Source organism: Vulpes vulpes, chromosome 10, assembly GCF_048418805.1.
Source record: "Vulpes vulpes isolate BD-2025 chromosome 10, VulVul3, whole genome shotgun sequence".
Taxonomy (NCBI): Eukaryota; Metazoa; Chordata; class Mammalia; order Carnivora; family Canidae; genus Vulpes; species Vulpes vulpes.
Window position 1 is genome coordinate 67,966,502 of NC_132789.1, and position 17,125 is coordinate 67,983,626.

General features: G+C 48.8%; 1 protein-coding gene across 1 annotated transcript; it reads right to left on the reverse strand.

Annotated features, from left to right (window-relative positions):
• Window positions 1-10,670: 10,670 nt before the first annotated feature.
• On the reverse strand, window positions 10,671-15,211 carry DUSP6 (dual specificity phosphatase 6). Its single transcript, XM_025992204.2, has 3 exons — window positions 14,319-15,211; window positions 13,292-13,729; window positions 10,671-12,228 (listed from the first exon to the last, which is right to left on the reverse strand). The coding sequence occupies exons 1-3, from the start codon at window positions 14,716-14,718 to the stop codon at window positions 11,921-11,923; spliced, it is 1,146 nt and encodes a 381-aa protein (XP_025847989.1). The 5' UTR covers window positions 14,719-15,211; the 3' UTR covers window positions 10,671-11,920.
• Window positions 15,212-17,125: the final 1,914 nt, after the last annotated feature.

Here is a 17,125-nt window from a genome sequence, read left to right on the forward strand (position 1 = left end):
TCTATATCTTGTAATGATTCATATTCATTATTAGTTTCATTTCAAGACTGAAAGTTCTAGATTTGTATCAAATTCATCTTTCTACCACACTCAGAACATTCTGTGAACACAATAGGAATTGTGTTGTATTATTATTGAATAAATGAATGAATGAATGAATTGTATACCATGATTTTAAACAATAATTGTATACCAGAGCCTGTTCAATCATAACTTATTTGGACTCAGTGCCTTACATCAATTGTCTCACACAACCCTCACACCAACTCCATGGGCTAAATGCGATTATTCCCATTGCTCAGCTGACAAAACCACAAGGCTCAGAGAGTAATGTCCAAGGTCCCATGGCTAAGTGACAGATATGGATTCTCATCTGGAAAGATCCAACGCATTGACTGAGCTTGTACCTGTCATATGACAGCTGAGAACCAGATCTGAATGGAGGTGGCCTCCTCAAATCACAGACATATACCATGGTCCACTCAAGCCAGTATTTCTCCTTTTAAAAAATTTGAACTGTGGAGATGCCTGGCTGGCTCTGTCAGTGGAACATGTGACCCTTGATCTCAGGGTCATGAGTTCAAACCCCACATCGGGTGTGGAGCTAACTTAAAAATAAATAAACAAACAAAATGTTTTACTTAATTGCTTTTGTCAAGGAGCTAGAAGAGGCTTAAGGATGTGAAATTTGGGGTACATATTAGTGGGAATTTCTAAATCTCCTTACCAGAAGGGTTTGGGAATAACAATTTCATTGCAATTGTGGTGGAGAAGGAGGGAAGGGCAAGGACCTTTTTTTTTTTTTTTAATTGTCATAAAGGTATATTTTCATAGGAGGCTCACTATTCTTTAATCAGTTTCTAGTGTTATGTGTGGATTTCCGATGGCTATTATCAGGGCACATCAAAGAGATAATTGCTCTTGTGTTTGAGGATATATTTTAAAATGTGTATTCCATGAATCTGTATGTGGACCAGTCTTGCTCACCATTTTCAAAAGTGATATAAACATCAATCAAGTGAGGTCTCAAATTTATAAAAGACACCAAGATTTTTCTGGCAATTGTAACAGCAGCCTGACAAGAATAAACATCAGGAAGATCTCCCAGAGCTCTATGAGTGGGCAGAGAACATTTACGCTCGATGGAGGCGGTTCACGTAATGCCAACAGGAAAAGAGAACCCACCTTGTTCTTGGGAGACCAAGGCTTCTGAGTGCAGACGTGATCCAGGAAAAGGGTGATGGCATCATTGCAAACCATTCCCTGAAGAAGTCGGTCCAAAGTATTGTGGCAGTTACAAAAGCAAGCATCATCAGGAAGGATGTTAAAAACAAAATAGAAAGCGCAATCTTAGGAGTGCTCACACACACGCACACACATATACACACAGAGACACCAGAATTCATCTGCACCAGAAGCACCGAGTAGAGCTCCAGTCATTAAACCTCAAAAAAAATGTCATAATGAAACTGGAACATATCCAAAGAAGGTTACTCAAATGTATTAAGGTTTGTAAAGAAACTAGAGAAACTTTTAAAACATTTTAGCCTGAAAAGACAAAATCTGAGAGTTGGTAGGCCAAAGTCTATAAAATCACAGAGGCTGCTGATAGAATGAACATAGATTGTGACACCGAATCCCAGCAAAGTAGACCTAGAAGCCCTGATGAAATTAAAATAAAGTATTTTTAGGGTAATTTATGTTTTCAAATGCTACTTTATAGAGCAGGTGATAAACAAGAAAAAAAAAAACTCTAAGAGAGCCTGTATTAGTGAGCTCATAACAAGTTATGGTGCAGTTACAGCGAAACTATATGCTCAACCTTTTGATGTCCATGTTACAGAAGGCATCCAGCAAACTCCCTTTCACACTGTCCTTTGTAGACCCCAAGAGAGAAGATGCTAGATGAAATCAACTACTGATTTAATACAAATGGCACATCTATCTGGTAACTCCCAAACTGATCGATCAAAAGAATCACCCGTCGATCTCTGAAAACAAACAAAAAGAAAGCAAAACAAAAGCCAGATTCCCAGGTCTAATTCAGTAGACCTGGGACTTGGCAAGCCTCAGAGAAAAATATTTTCCATTAAAAAATCCAGAGTGTAATCTGATTGGCTGGATTCGCATCCTGTCTCATCCCTGAACCAATCACTGAGAGGGAAAATGAGACCCTCGTCTTGCCCTGGCCTGGGTCCTATATCCTCCAGTATGGTGAGAGTAGGGTTCTCCGCAGGAAAGAAAGTGGGTGACTAACATTCAGTCTCCCCTTCTTCCCAAGTACTGGAACCTCAATTATATTAGGGGAAGTAGATGCCCAACTTAACATTGATATTCCTCAGCCTCTGTAACTATGGTCGTGTGGCTAATTCTGGCCACTGGGTACTTAGAATAAGAATCTGGTATAGGATTTCCAGGAAGCTTCTTTAAGGGAACTGACTCTGCAAAGAAGTGCACTCTTTCTTTCCTCCTTCTTCCTTCCCACTGACTGGAACACAATGACTAGCTCGGAGCTACCGTCTTGTGCCTGTGGGAATCAAACCTAGAACAAGCTTGAGTTTCAAAGGATCCCATACAGTTGTCCTACCAGGCCAGGATTTCCCATCTCCTGACTGTGACAGAAGACAATAAACCCTCATTAGTTTTGATGGGTTTTAGTCTTTGTTCATTATTTCAGGCTTCTGAACCTAGTTCTCCCTGAAACTGTAGGATTTTGTGGCCAGATGTGTGATACTGCGATTAATAAGATATATTGGTCTCTGTCCCACTTCCTGACACAGGACTCCTGAAACCCTTGTAATTTTCTGGGTAATGAGGTGACCCCAGGTGGGTTCCTGGATGGCCTCTGGGTGAGGGCTGATCCTCAGAGAGAAAGAGTCATGATTAGAAGCTTGAAATGTTCAGCCCTACCTCCCATTTCTCTGATGAGAGAGAAGGGCTAGAAAAAGAAAAAAAGGGGGGGAGTTAATGATCAGTTGTGCCTGTGTGATGAAGCCTCCATAAAAACATCCCAATAGTTTAGGGTTCAGAGAGCTTTCAGGTAGGTGAACACATCCCTGCCGGAAGTAGGACACATCCCAGCTCCATGGTTACAGAAATTTCTGCACTGGGGACCCCCCCCCCCCAGAACTTGCCCTATTTCTTCATTTGGGTGTATCTTTTCTCATACCCTTTAATAACTGGTAAGCCTAAGTGTTTCCCTGAGTTCTGCAAGCTGCCCTAGCAAATTAATTAAACCCGAGGAAAGGGCTGTGGGTACCTCTGATTTGTAGCCCCATTGGTCAGAAGTTGTGGGCAACCTGGGGACCTGCTACTTGCTCTTGACATCTGAGGTAGGGTGGCAACCGTCTTGGGGGACCGAGCGCCTAACCTGGGGGATGGGACACAATCTCCAGGTGGCTAGTGTTCAAACTGAATTAAATTGTAGAGAATTGCTTGATGTAAGAAAGACCTCCGCACATTTAGTGACTGGAAGTGTCAGCAGCGAAGTGTTCTGTGTGGGGAGTCAAGGAGACGCATAGAAGAAAGGTTCACAGGAAGGAAGGACCAGAGTTCTTCCAGTTGCTGATGTAACTGAGAGGCTAGGCCGACCCAAGCATTTCTACACTCTGCAAATTCTCTTTAAATTTCATCCCCCATATCCCTGAGCACTCTGAGCTCTAGACATTGAAAAATACTTTTGCCAGGCCTTCTAAGGAATGTGTCTTACTCTTCCAGATGTAGGCACGATTCATCCCCTACAACTCTGGCATCCTTTCCACTTACCTGTGAAAAACCACCCTGTCTTCCAAACTTGGGTCAAGATGTAGTCTACCCCAAAACACTTCAACACCGGTGCCCCCCTTAAGTCTAAATCATGAAACGTAGCTATTCTTTCAACTCAGTCTCTCTGAATCTGTTTCCATGTGTATTGAATAGATTTAATCAAGTAGTTTACAAACATTTTTAGCCACAAGTCCCTTGATTCAAAAACCACAGGCCTCTACGTCATCCATGTAAGAATATGCAGGTTGGCCATGCATTTTTGTCATTGTCTCTCTGATTGGCACCTTTAGCAGTTGTATATTGTACAACCTGCCCCCAAACGCACCTACATCCTTCCCCGAGGAAGAACAGAGGGGCAAAGTCTGAAAAGCATTGCACTGATATTTTCGGTGCATATAATCAAGAAAAGATGAGTCTTCAGAGACAAAGTGCTCCTTATATCAATACCAAACAAAAACAAAAACCCACAAATAACTCAGTTGAAAACACGGCAAGAGATTTGAATAGGCACTTTGTAAAATAAAATTTCCTTTGGTGAATCAATGCAAGACAATGACTCCCCCCTCATGAAGAATCAGATGATGAACATTAAAATCCTAATAAATACTCATTTCACATCCACCAGATAGGCACAAACTAAAGAGTCTGACAATACCAAGTGTTGACAAAAATATGGAACGACATGGAAATTCAAATACTGTTGGTGGTAACGCAAATTGGCACAACCACCTTGCAAACAATTTGCCATCATCTGAAATTGGGGGTCTACACAGTCTATATCTATTTTACTCCCTTGTATAACCCAAGGAAACGTGTGCATGTGCATCGAGGTAAATGCACACAAGTCTTCTTAGCAGTATTGCTCATAATGGTTAAAAATAGAAAAACCCCAACTGTCTATCAAAGTAGGATGGTCTGCTGCAACGGAATACGATGAAATACCACAGAGTACCATTTTCCTTGAGAATAATGAACTGGGTATTGCTGCACTCAATAATTTTGGTGAATCTATCTCGAACATGACATTGTCTCTGCCAAGATGAAAACATTTATATTCCTTTCGAAAACTGGTTTAGATTCTATTTAGGGGTCAATCTTAATGATTAATTTGATGGTATTGCTCTGTTGGGAATGTTAGAGATGGATGGAAAAAAGGGCTGCATTGGAAAAATAATTTCAGCTGTTGTTGACAACTATCGTGCTTTTAAGATGGGGTCGTGAGACTAATATGGGGCCTCACTAGTACTTCTCACGGTCTTACATTCAGTTTCCATGTGAGGTGAGGCAGACTGTGTTTTCCCAAAATGGCTGGAACAATATTTCCCAACCCTTGTGTTCTTCCAGAATCCTGTCCCTCCTTCATCCCCTGTCTTTGAAGGGAGGCAGATCTTGGCATACAGCAGAAGAAACTTCTGAGCTTTGGTGCTAAAAGTCGGTACGGTTTCCACCTGACTCTCTCACTTGGGGTTTCACCTATGGAACTCAGACACCATGCTGTGAGAAAATTTGGGCCACATGGAGAAGACTCAGAGCCCCTGGCCCTAACCCCTGGCTGAGCTCCCAGCTCGGCCCACACCAACTTGCCAGCCATGGGAAAGGGCCGTCTGGGAAATGGACCCTCTGGCCCCCAGTCGAACTGTTCTAGATTATAAGACGCTGAACAGACATCAGCCTTCCCTGCACAGGTTTGTTCAATGCAAACTTTGGAAAACAAAGAAATCATTGTCATTGTCTGAAGCCACTACGTTTTGGGGTGGTTTGTGACGTAACAATAATAACCAGATCGTCAGGTGAAGGGGCAGCTGGCTGGCTCCGTCGGTTAGCTCCATGGTCCTGGGAGCTTCGGGCTCCTCCAAATCCCCTTCTTTGCCTGCTCCTTTTCCTTCCTTCCTTCTCCTGTTAATGTTTGCTGTAGGAATTAAACTGGACCTGATGAAAAATGCTCAGAAAAAAATGTCAGAAATACTTAGGCTGTCTCCAAATGCAGGAAAGAGAGAATTCTAGCTTAGAAAAAGCAACTTGTTTCAGACTTGCTTGATGCTTCATAGGATGTTATCAAATCATGAAGTATATTTTCTCTTTCTTCCTTTGTGTGTCCAAGGGTTCGTTTTTGAAGATACAGTGGTCCACAACTTCTCACTAAGAGGCTCCAGAGACAATGTACATTCTCGAAAGGTGTTTTCCATGACAAAAGAGGGAGGTGGGAGGACCAGATTGCAGGCATGGGGGCTGTTGATTCTCTCCTGTATAAAACACCATGTCTAAAATGTTATTTTGACTATTGCAGCATGCAGGGACCTACAAGGACTTGCCCAATAGTCCCTTGGGGGTTCTGCTTTGATCTGGGGCACTAGCAGAAAGATTAAGTGACTACACTTAGAAGTATGACATTGCCAGGGTGCCTGAGATGGCCCAGCCAGTTCAGTGTCGGACTCTTGATTTCAGCTCAGGTCATGATCAAGGGTCATGAGATCAAGCCCTGCATGGGCTTCGTCCTGGGCATGAAGTCTGCTTGGGATTCTCTTTCTCTCTTCCTCTCCCTCTGCCCTCCTCCACCCAGCCTCCCTCTAAAAAAAAAAAACAAAGGAAAAGAAAGGGAAGGGAAGGGAAGGGAAGGGAAGGGAAAGAAGAAGAGAAGAAAGAGAAGAGAAGAGAAGAGAAGAGAAGAGAAGAGAAGAGAAGAGAAGAGAAGAGAAGAGAAAGAAGAGAAGAGAAGAGAAGAGAAGAGAAGAGAAAAAGAAAAGAAAAGAAAAAAGGAAAGGAAAGGAAAGGAAAGGAAAGGAAAGGAAAGGAAAGGAAAGGAAAGGAAAGGAAAGGAAAGGAAAGAAAGGAAAGGAAAGGAAAGAGGAAAGGAAAGGAAAGGAAAGAAAAAAGAAAAAAATGAGGTTGCCTTCAGCCTTCAAGGGCTTGGTAAGTCTTCCATTGCCTTTTATTTTTCACCTTGTTCCGTCGAATCAGTGCAACACAGATCAAGGCCTGGATAAATATTTGTAAATTGTTTGAACTTTGTTCTGTGCCCCTAAATGCTTAGGAAATCACTTTTGGACTTTAAAGGAGTTTGAAGATCCCCTCCCCAGAACCAGGCTGATTCAGGGCCAATTGCGGTGAGAACACAAGAAGTGTAAGGGTATTTGAAAGTCTGCAGGATCTTTTGGGAAATGATTATTACTGTGTGAGTGGCTACAAATAAACTTATACCCAAAGTAATTCTTTTGGAGCATTTTGATCCAAAGAATGATTTTTTGACGTTGAGTGTTCAAGAATACTTAACAGCCAGCTACCAAATAATCTGCCCTTGCTGGGTTTCACATCTCCACTAATTTCTAATTTGCCTCTCATACCCCACAGACCTCGCTATATGTTCTCTCTCCCTCTCCTTCCCCATCTCTTCTGTCTCTTTGCCCCCTCCCTGTCCCTCTCTCCCTGTCCGTCTCTCTCCCCTTCTCTTCCTCTCTCTCCCTCTCACCTCTCTCCTCCTCTCTTTTTCCTTCTCCTTCTCTGTCTCTCCTTCTCCCTCTCCATCTCCATCTCTGTCTCTCTCTCTGTCTCTGTCTCTGTGTCTCTCTCTCCCAGCCCCACACCAGCGTTCCTCTGGGAGGGAGGGACCAGAGTGAGGAAGTGAATTTCTCTGGGGTCAGTCCCCCGTGTAATCCTGAAAGGGGTTTGTGGGCAGGGGTCCGGGGCAGCTGGGCGGCATGCTAGCCATCCTAGAGATCCCCAGGAACATCAGTCTTATAATGTATGTGCTTATGGGCCCCAAGGTGGGGCGAGTCCTCCATGGAGAGAGAAGATAGAAGCTTCCAGGCAGACACGGCATCTCTCTGGTGACACATCCTCGGGGGCCCTGTGGCAATCTCATGATTATACTGTTGAATTTGGGTTTCATTGGGCGAGTCACTTTGATCTCTGCTTCCTCTACTTCCTCAGCCATAAAATGGGTCCACCGCTTCCTAGGTCGACATCAGGGGTCCCTGTAAAGATGAGCAAAGACTGATGTTCACAACCAGGAGAGCGAAAGCTCCAAAGCTCGGTCCTACTGCTTCCCGTTAGTTGACTTGAGGCGCTGGGGGTCTCTCTCCCTCTCAGTTTCCTCTCTGAAAACTAAAGATAATGATAGAAAGCATCCCTCAGGGCTGTTCTGAGGATGAAAGGAGATGATAATGTGCATGAAGTAGAGTATCCCATACCTTTGCTTGCTTTGCCTGCCTGTAGCCCACTTGATGGTCTAACATGTGTCACCAGTCTGTGACCAGAAGGCCGGAATCCTGAGAGAAACCTAGCCCGAAAGGGGAAGGCTCTCGTTTTACAGACAAGAAAGGGGAAACCAGTGAGGCTGGCTGACCGGCCCAGGGCTGGCCGGTGCACGAGGGAGAAAGCAAGAGTTAAGGGCTCAGGTCTCCTAATTGTTGGGTCGGGGCCACTCTCCAATTTTCCCTCCTTCGAAGGCTGATCTCTCTAGCCCCAGATGCCCCTTTCTCGGTCTTTAACCCCAAGGCTGCTTCATACCATGAACCAGCACAGTCCCCGGGGCTCCTACATTGAGCGCATGAAGCCTGAAGATGCCCTCCTCTTGGGAGAGGCCTCCCCAGCACCCCGCAGACGGCCAGGAAGGAGGGAAAGGCTCTCTCCTGAGGAAGGGACCCCGGGGAAGCCTCCCACGGGCCAGCAGGTGAGGGGGGGAGGCGGGAGAGAGCTGCCCAGGCGGCCTAGGGTTGCCCTAGTAACCGTGTGGGCCCCATTCAGGAACTGATCCCAACTCCTAGACGCAAAAGGGTCGGCTTCCCCAGCCACGGGGATGGAGGGAAGGCCGGGAGGAAGGTGGGGGCCCATGCTGCCAGTTCCAACCTTCCACCTTCTGTGGAAGAAAAAAGAAAGAAAGAGAATAGCTCTTTGAATCTTCTGGCCTGAGTGAACCGTAAAAACCACCCATTTAATATGAAGCCTTTTGTGGCACCAGAGGGAAGCAGGCCCCCCTCTGTTACCAGCCCTATGAAACAACATGCCAGAAGGGGTGGGGGGGTGGGGGGACAAATCCCAAACCCTGCCACTTTCTGGGGGCTCTAAACTCTTCTTGCTCCTGCTCCTTTATTCAGGCTGATGACAAAGACCATTTGCTACCAATTTATTGGAAACTTTTTTTTTTCACAGCTTGAGCTGCTTAAATGCGGGGCGCTCCTTCTCCCCAAATCGCTGTCAGACACTTGCTGAATGGGCCAGGCTCAATTATGCTCCCTCCACAGGTTCAGCTCACACTGTGACCCTGCATGGCTTCCTGCTATTCATATGTGTTACTTCCCCTTTGTGGTAATGGCTTGTGGCACTTGGCCAGAAAACATTATTAATTTCAGAAGTGGACTGACAAACAACAAACCCACAGTGAAGCGAGAGGAAGTGCTGGGGAGGCCAGCTGTCGGCTGGAGCGGAGCAGTAGGAACCCAACGTATGCAGGTTCCAGGAGGAAAGGAGATGATAATCCACAAAGAGGAAATGCACTAAAATTATCCACAGCCCATCGTAAAGAAAAAAGAGAGAGAGAAAAAAGAAAGAAAGAGAAAAGAAATCAGAGAAAAGAAAGGGGGGGGGGAGCACGCAGCTACTTGAGCTGCAGCTGGACAGGAAATTGCTAACGCTGCTTGCAAATCCCTACTTTGAACAGGCAGTTTAGGGAATGCCAGGAGCGGAAACCGTTCAGAACTGGATTAACACGAGCCAAGTTGAACTGCAACCCACTTCTCCTTTCTAAGCTCTGGCTGACTTGGGGCACCCAAATGGGAACGACTGAGCTGGTATTTTTCTGCACTGTTTGTTTGCTTTTTATACATGCTTAGTTGCTAAAAGTCAGTCTGGACAGTTTGATAGGATTGCCATGAAACCATCAGAGCCACTTGCCTCCTATAAGGTAGATCAAGTGGGATGGACCAAACCATCCCACTAGGATCTTCCCCTGGGCCCTGTGGGTGAAAGGCTCACCTTTCTCCTCGATGCAGGTAAAGGGACTAAGTTCATTCGAAAAGAGCCCGAAATGTAGGTATGTTCTAATTCTTTTGATTTCAGACGCCTGCCCTTTATTTTGGTTTGTGTATTTTTACACTTGGGACCAGGAGAGTGGATGTCCCAGGGAAAGTGACAGGATATTAAGCCTTTACCTTGAAAGGAACTGTTCAAAATAACCTCAACCTAAGGTTCAATAGTGGTTTCTGGCCCACATTCTAAACCAGTGAATCACAAAGCACATTAGAACAGGACTGGCAAAGCTTGATCCCAAGTGCCAATGTCAAGTTTTAAGGCCCACATCCAGGCTCAGCAAGAAGCTTAGCTATACCTTGCCACGTATATGAGAAAGCCAAGGGGAGTCCTCACTCCTGGTCCATTTGTTATTCTGACACTAGGATCATTTGCAGGTGGAATTGCCATAGGAACAAACCAGAAAGAGAATTATCCGTTTTCTCCCTGGCGTGTGTATTACTGAGTAGAAGACCCTGACAGAGAAGCAGAGAGGTTAACACCATTCTTCTTCTTCCGCGGGTACCCCCCCCCCCTTATGACAAGTCCTGAATATCCAAACCTTATTTTCTCAACAAGGTATGCTCTATGGCTTCATTTTTCATCAAGAGCATTACTATTTTCTTAAACAAGCCAGAACTGTATCCCTAAAGTATTATCGGGACACATAATACAGTCAGTTCACTCTCTGATGCCATCTTTGTTTGAAGCAAAAAACTAATTTCATGAACTACACCTGAAAAACATTCCTGGGGTTGCTGAAACCCTGGGAACTCTGTGCCGCTGTTCCTACAGTACTTTCCAAGCCACTAGCACTCCTCCACTAAAAAAAAAAAATTCCTCCGCAGTATCATTTCACATGTAGGTACAATTATGGAGAGATTTTAAAAAAGAAAAATACATTCGATAGCCAAAATAGTTATTTATTAATAATTTAAGGTTTTACATTCTTATAATAAATTTCAGCTCAAAACTTTACACCATGAACATAATGGAGCGACCTAACTCTCCCTTTCACAATCATATGCACTTCACCTATCAGACGGGGACCCATGCTCACACACACACTTCCAGTTTTATACAAATTTTTTTTTTAAAAAGGAAAGAAACCAACCCAAAGTATTGCATTTGAGGTGACACTCCCTGAAGAATTTTTGTACAGAGGTAATATACTGTTTAGCACAGCTGAAGTTAAAAAGAAAAAAAAAAGTGAGCCCATGATTTTGGTGTCTTTCCAAGATATCCCCTTTGAGACAACACAAGCCAAAATATTTACAAAGGTAAGGCATAGTCAAACTACAGTAAGAGGAAAAAAAAAAAAATCACAAGGAAGATATATGAAAGAGATTAAAGGCTGCACCATACCAAGGTCTCAGTGATAACAGTGTCCATGAAAACGTCATTCAGAGTTGGTGAAGTCGAGCATGCTGCAAATATATCCTTTGGATTAGAAAAGAGCAAACATTTCTATTTTTTTTGTTGTTGTTTTCAGAAGTGGCGTACTGCTCTTTCTCCCTTTGGATGATTTCTTTTAAACCCATCAAAGAAAAAACAAACACGGTTCAAACAAACACTGTCAAGTGACTTAAGATCAAATATTTACAATGATCAAATGGAGTATCAGATTTATTTTACTTATTATTATTTATTTTTGTTTTTTTGTTTTTGTTGTTGTTTTTGTTTTTTTTGCAAACTGATACTACAAATACAGAGCTGAAACCTCTCTTTGGCTCCTCTATATGCAAAATTGAATCAGTCTTCACTGAAGACAATATATAGTCAGTTCCAGATGCAAAAGGAAAACAGTCACACAAGGCCCTAGAGAACACACGCTCCTACCCCTACCATTTGGTCCTACCCTATATACCTGGAAAAACGCTCAAATTCCAGTCCCTGCATGGGTAGGCTGTACACATAGGTATGGAGCAAACCTACGGCCTGGATCTACACAGCATGTTCTGTTCTTCCAACAAGAGTGGAGCAAATCTCTGCCTTTGTAATAACCAATTCCACATTTGGGAACCTTGTCTAATACAGACAACTGGAGTCATTTTGACCCCTGGGGCCACATACAAAGAAAGCAGCCCAGCTGATGCTGCCAAGAGAAACGGCTAAAGGAACGGACATATCCCACCGAGGGGCGTGGGGCCTTTCACGTGGACTGCAGGGAGTCCACTTGGTAGACATTCTGGTTGGAGGGGGTGGTGAAATAGAGCTGCTGCGCGGGGACCCGATTGTCACAGGGGCTGCTGAGTCCAAGCGTCCTCTCGAAGTCCAGCAACTGGCCCATGAAGTTGAAATTGGGGGAGATGTTGGATTTCTTCATCTTGACAATGTCGTAAGCATCGTTCATTGACAGATTGAGCTTCTGCATAAGATAAGCCACAGTGACAGTGACCGAGCGGCTGATGCCAGCCAAGCAATGCACCAAGACACCACAGTTTTTGCCCCGGGCTTCATCTGTAAACACAAAAAGGAAAGCAAAGGTTTCAGTAGACCAAAAATCACTCTTTGTGAATGATCAGCCTAAGAACCGAATTTAGGAGGAAAAAAAAAGGAAGGAAAGAAAGACGAAAGAATCGTGTGTGGCAGTTGAGCCCCGCAGGCAGCAGCAAATGTATCATTGCGATAAAACATGTACACTGGGCACAATTACATATTTCAGATATTTTCGGAAAAGGGAGCTTTTGTATTAAGTTTCTGCCAACAAAAAAATCCTTAATGTGTGCATTCTTTGCCTCAGCATGTGAATACCAGAAACCCTGCAATATGGTCTTGAATGCCTTTTATACAGACAAGCAGACTGCAAGGGTCTATTAAATTATTCTCCAACTGTTGTGCAGCTAACAATGGAGGTATTCAGGCATTTTAAAAGAGAGAGGGAAGTCACAGGGGACAGCCCATTAGGAGGAACAGGATGTCGACATGGCCTGAAAATGAGTTCCTTTGTAATAGGAAATGCATTACAATGCCTGGAGATTCGCTTCTCCAGGCTTCCAGCCCACAGTCCTTCCTGCTGGGCTCAGGTTACCACTGTCTCACTGTTAACCGGTATCACAGTAACATTCAACTGGATTACAACATCCAGCATTCAGAGGGGTTTCCAACAACTAGCCCGCTATCCTACAGTAACTCCCGGGGCTTTTAAAATCATAAAGCGATGCTAAAATGCCTGTCCGTAGGGAGTCCTCTCATCTCTCATCTAGCCTTCCCCAAGTCCAAAGACTGCGAGAAAATTCTCTTGCCTGATTATGCACAGGCTGCTTTCAAATGAGTGAATGCAAAGACTGGAGGAACACCGTTTCGAATACACCTGTGGTTTGCAGCCAAGTCGAAAGGCACTTTTTGTCCTCTTGGCGAGAAGACAAACCAGAATTAAGAACCCACCCCCACCCCCGTAACATTAGAGACCTGCAGTCGGCCGGGCTAGCCAGCGGCAAGAAAGATTAACAGCTTAGGTTCTATGAATGGCTGGGAATTTTGCATTTAAAAGTCTTGAGGAAGGACGGTTCATTAGTCTCACCTATGAAAGAAATGGCCTCGGGGAAAAACTGGGACAGGTTTTGACTCCAGTGATCCGAGATGGGGATCTGCTTGTATTTGAACTCTCCTGCGTTCTCAAAGAGATTCGGCAAATTGGGGGTGACGTTCAAGATGTATTTGATGCCGAACTCCTCCAACACGTCCAGGTTGGTGGAGTCCTTGGCACAGCCCAAGTAGAGGAAGGGCAAGATCTCCACGGGGAAAGAAGGCTGGCTGTTGGAGAGCGGGCTGCCATCCGAGTCCGTCGCGCTATTGGGGTCTCGGTCAAGGTCAGACTCAATATCCGAGGAGGAGTCGGAGCTGATCCGCAGGCCCCCGAGCCCCAGCACTGGCAACGGTGGCGAGCTGCTGCTACACGAGCCGTCCAGGTTGGTCTCGCAGTGCAGGGCGAACTCGGCTTGGAACTTACTGAAGCCACCTGCCAGGGCGAGAAGAGCAATCGTGTAACCTGAGATCCCGTAGTAGTTTTCACAGCTTGCGAGAGCCGAGAGCCGCAGCCGGGCGGGCGCAGGCCACCCCACAGCACCCTCCGAAACCCCCTCCACCCCGAGCCAGCCGCAGGAGAGAGAGACACTTAAAAAAAAATGTGCACCCTGGGAAGTGGAACGAACAGGCCCGCCTTCCCTGGAAAATCCGGAAATGCACAAAATGGCAACTTTTCTAAATTTTTTTTGAGGGGCGAGGGGGTGCAAATCTGCAGCCCAGCCCCACCCCCCACCTCCTTCCCCCTGCCCGTCCCGTCCCGTCCCCCTTGCCCAGGGGCCTCTGCCGTCTTGCAAATCGTAGTTCAAAATCGAACGGTAGGAAGCAGGCACAGGTGGAGGGGATTACGGGCAGGCAGGCAGGGGAACTCGTTAGAAAGAAACCACGCGTGTCCGCGGCCGGAAGCGGGTGGATCCTGCGCCAGGCTGCTCGTGGGCGCAGCGGGCCTCACTTGCACCCCACAACCCCGGGCCTCCCCCATCACCCCCGCCCCGCGCCCGGGGGCTCCCCCGGCGCCTGCCTACCTTCCAGGTAGAAGGCCCGGCAGCCCTCGTCCTTGAGCTTCTTGAGCAGCAACCCGAGCACGGACTCGCCGCCGGTGTTCTCGTTCCAGTCGCTGCTGCTCTCGTCGTAGAGCACGACCGTGTCGGTGCCGCAGCGCCGCGTGAAGCGGTCGCGGTCCTCGCCGCGCGTGAAGAGCGCGCGCACGGGCAGGTTGCCCTTCTGCAGGCGCCGCAGCATGATGCCCGGGATGGCCACGTTGATGGCCGACTCGATGTGCGACGACTCGTACAGCTCCTGCGGCCGGCAGTCCATCAGCAGCAGCCGCTCGTTGCCCAGCTCCAGCTGCTCGTTGAGCCACGCCACGGTCTTGCTGATCGCCATTTCCGACGCGAAGGGCACGGGTCTGAGCGTATCTATCATGGGGGTCGAGCTGCCGGGGAGGGCGGGTGCCTACCAGACGGCCCTCGGGGCAGGCATAGGCCGGGCGCGCTCGCGGAGCAGCGGGGCGCTACCTCCACCTGGCCCTCCCCGCACCCGGGGCAGCGGCCGGGCACGCGGGGCACGCGGGGCACGCGGGGCCGGCGGCTCCCTCCGCACCCAGCTGCAGCCGCTCGCTCTCGGGGTCAATGAATCTCTTTGAATGAAGCTGCCCAGACAGTTTTGTTCCTCCCCAGTGAATGAAATCCAATTAATTCGGACTCCCTGCTACTCAGAGGGGAGGGAAGGGAAGAAAAAAAAAAAAAAGAAAAAGAAAAAGAAAGAAAGAAAGTCCAGCGGCTCCTAATCCCTCCCTTCAAGGCTGCACCTCAAATCCGCCCGGGCGTCTCTCTCCTCGAATTATTCAAACCTCGATTTGCTCACTCGCCCCTGGACTCAGCCCTCGCACACCCCCTGCGCGAGGCAGCTCCTCAATGGATACAAACAGCGAGCGTCTCAATGGATACATTCTCCCCGCCAGCCAATGAGCGCGCTGCGGAAGGGGCTGTTGCCGTGGGGACGGGCCGGCTGGAACAGGTTGTGTTGATGAATTGTTAATGAGTTTGTCATTCACAAAAACGGAAAGGAATTTCCGCTCCGGATAAGCCCCAGTGCAAACAAGCTGCAACAGCGGGCTCGGCGGGAGGAAGGAGAGAGAGGAGGAGGCGGCGGCGGAGGAGGAGCAGGGCACAGAAGCCGGGGCACTCCAGTTGTCTCATGTTTCCTTCTGTTGAGAGTTCACACTTCGCGTCGGAACTTTTGCGCACAAACGGTGCAATTAGCAGGCACAAAAGCCCTTGTTCGTGACGCCTGGGCTCGCAAGGCCAGCTTTAAGAAAACTTGTGCTTCCCCCCCCCCTCCCTCCTTTTTTCTTTTTTTAATTCCCTTTAAACTCATTTGGACCGGAGTTCGCCTGGACCCCCCTCCTCCCCCCCTCTCGGCGGTGTGTGGCATTTGTTTGCCCGTTTAAAAAGCCCAGCTCTGTTTGCTCTGATGTTCTTTTAGCCGAGGCTGTGTTGGGGCTGGTGAACTGCCTGGGCTTTAGTGACCGGTGAGGTGTTAAATGCTAATCCAACATCTTTTCGAAACAGACTAGGATTTTTGTCGACACTTTTTAAGGCAAGCAAACAAACAAATGCCTGGCTTGTCCAGATGATAGGGAGAAAGGGTTTTGTCTTAAATTGCATTTAAATTAACTTTATTTTCCTTTTAAACAGTGGAGCCTGCAGAAACAAACTGGTTGGCCAGTCCGATGTTTTTATTCCTCTCCAGTGGCCTGGGGCGCTATGAGCCGTCATTGTTCCGGGGATCCAGTCCCCCCCCCCCGCCCCCTCCCGCCGCCTTCCCGCGGTCACCCACCGCGCGCTGGGGAGCTGCGCTCGTTAATCATTTCTGGGCAGCAAGCTCGGCTTCCGACAGAGGAGCCGGGCTGGCGGGGCTGCCTGGGCTCGGTGCAGGTAGGGCGCGCGGGCCCCCCGCAAGGCCGGGGGGGTCCGTGGGAGGGGAGCCTTCCGTCCCACCCGGGCGCTCCCCCACCCCCACCCCCACCCCCACCCCCGCCCCGGGGCGCCCGGCACTTTGCGCAGCACCGGGCGCGCCTGCGCGTTGCGCTCCCGCCCAGCACCCCGCCCCCCACCCCCACCCCGGGGTTCGCGGCACGGGGCGGCCCCGCGGAGGGGTCCGGGGTCCGCTCACGGCCTGGGGTGGGCGAGGGGCGAGGCGGGGCGCCTGCCGAGACCTCCCCCCGGTCCCCCGGCTCGCAGGGAGGGCTGGGCGCCGCGGGGAGCAGCAGGTACCCGGGAAGCGCCGGGCGGGCCGGGCACCGGATGGAGGCGGGGCGGGCCGGGGCCGCGGCGGCGCGGTGGGGGGGCGCATTCCCGGCGCGCGGGGCCCTATTGTTAGAGAAAAGCGCCGGGCCGGCCCCTCCCGAGCGGAAAGCCACCTGCGTGCGGCGGGCGCGGCGTCCCTAACGCGGCCTCCCCTCCCTACCCCCCGGCGGAAGACGGGGCGCCCCGGTCCCGCCGCCGCCGCCCGGGAGGCGGGGAGCATCCTCCCCCGGCGCCCCTCCCCGCCCCCCCAGCGGGTCGAGCGCGGGGCACCCGAGGTCGCGGGGTCTCCCCCAGCCAGACGCCCCGCGCCCACGGGGCCTGCCTGCGGACGCCCCGGCTCCGATTTGCATTCTTAGTCACCCGCCTCTTCCCTGGTTTGGGGGAACGCAGGCTAAAAAAGGCGGCTGCGAGGCCCGGGCTGCCAATTTTGGAGCCGCGCTGCGCTGCGCTGCGAGCGGGCCGCCCCGGAGGAGCGTCTGTGACGACGGGGCGGGGGGCGGGGCGGGGCGGGGGGGGGCTGC

Excerpts from the sequence above, each read along its gene's own strand:
- DUSP6 (XM_025992204.2), bottom strand. The coding sequence starts at position 14,718 with ATGATAGATACGCTCAGACCCGTGCCCTTCGCGTCGGAAATGGCGATC. Across the intron at positions 13,730-14,318 it reads CCGGGCCTTCTACCTGGAAG|GTGGCTTCAGTAAGTTCCAA; the intron begins GTAGGCAGGCGC and ends TCGCCCTGGCAG. Across the intron at positions 12,229-13,291 it reads CGAGGCCATTTCTTTCATAG|ATGAAGCCCGGGGCAAAAAC; the intron begins GTGAGACTAATG and ends TTGTGTTTACAG.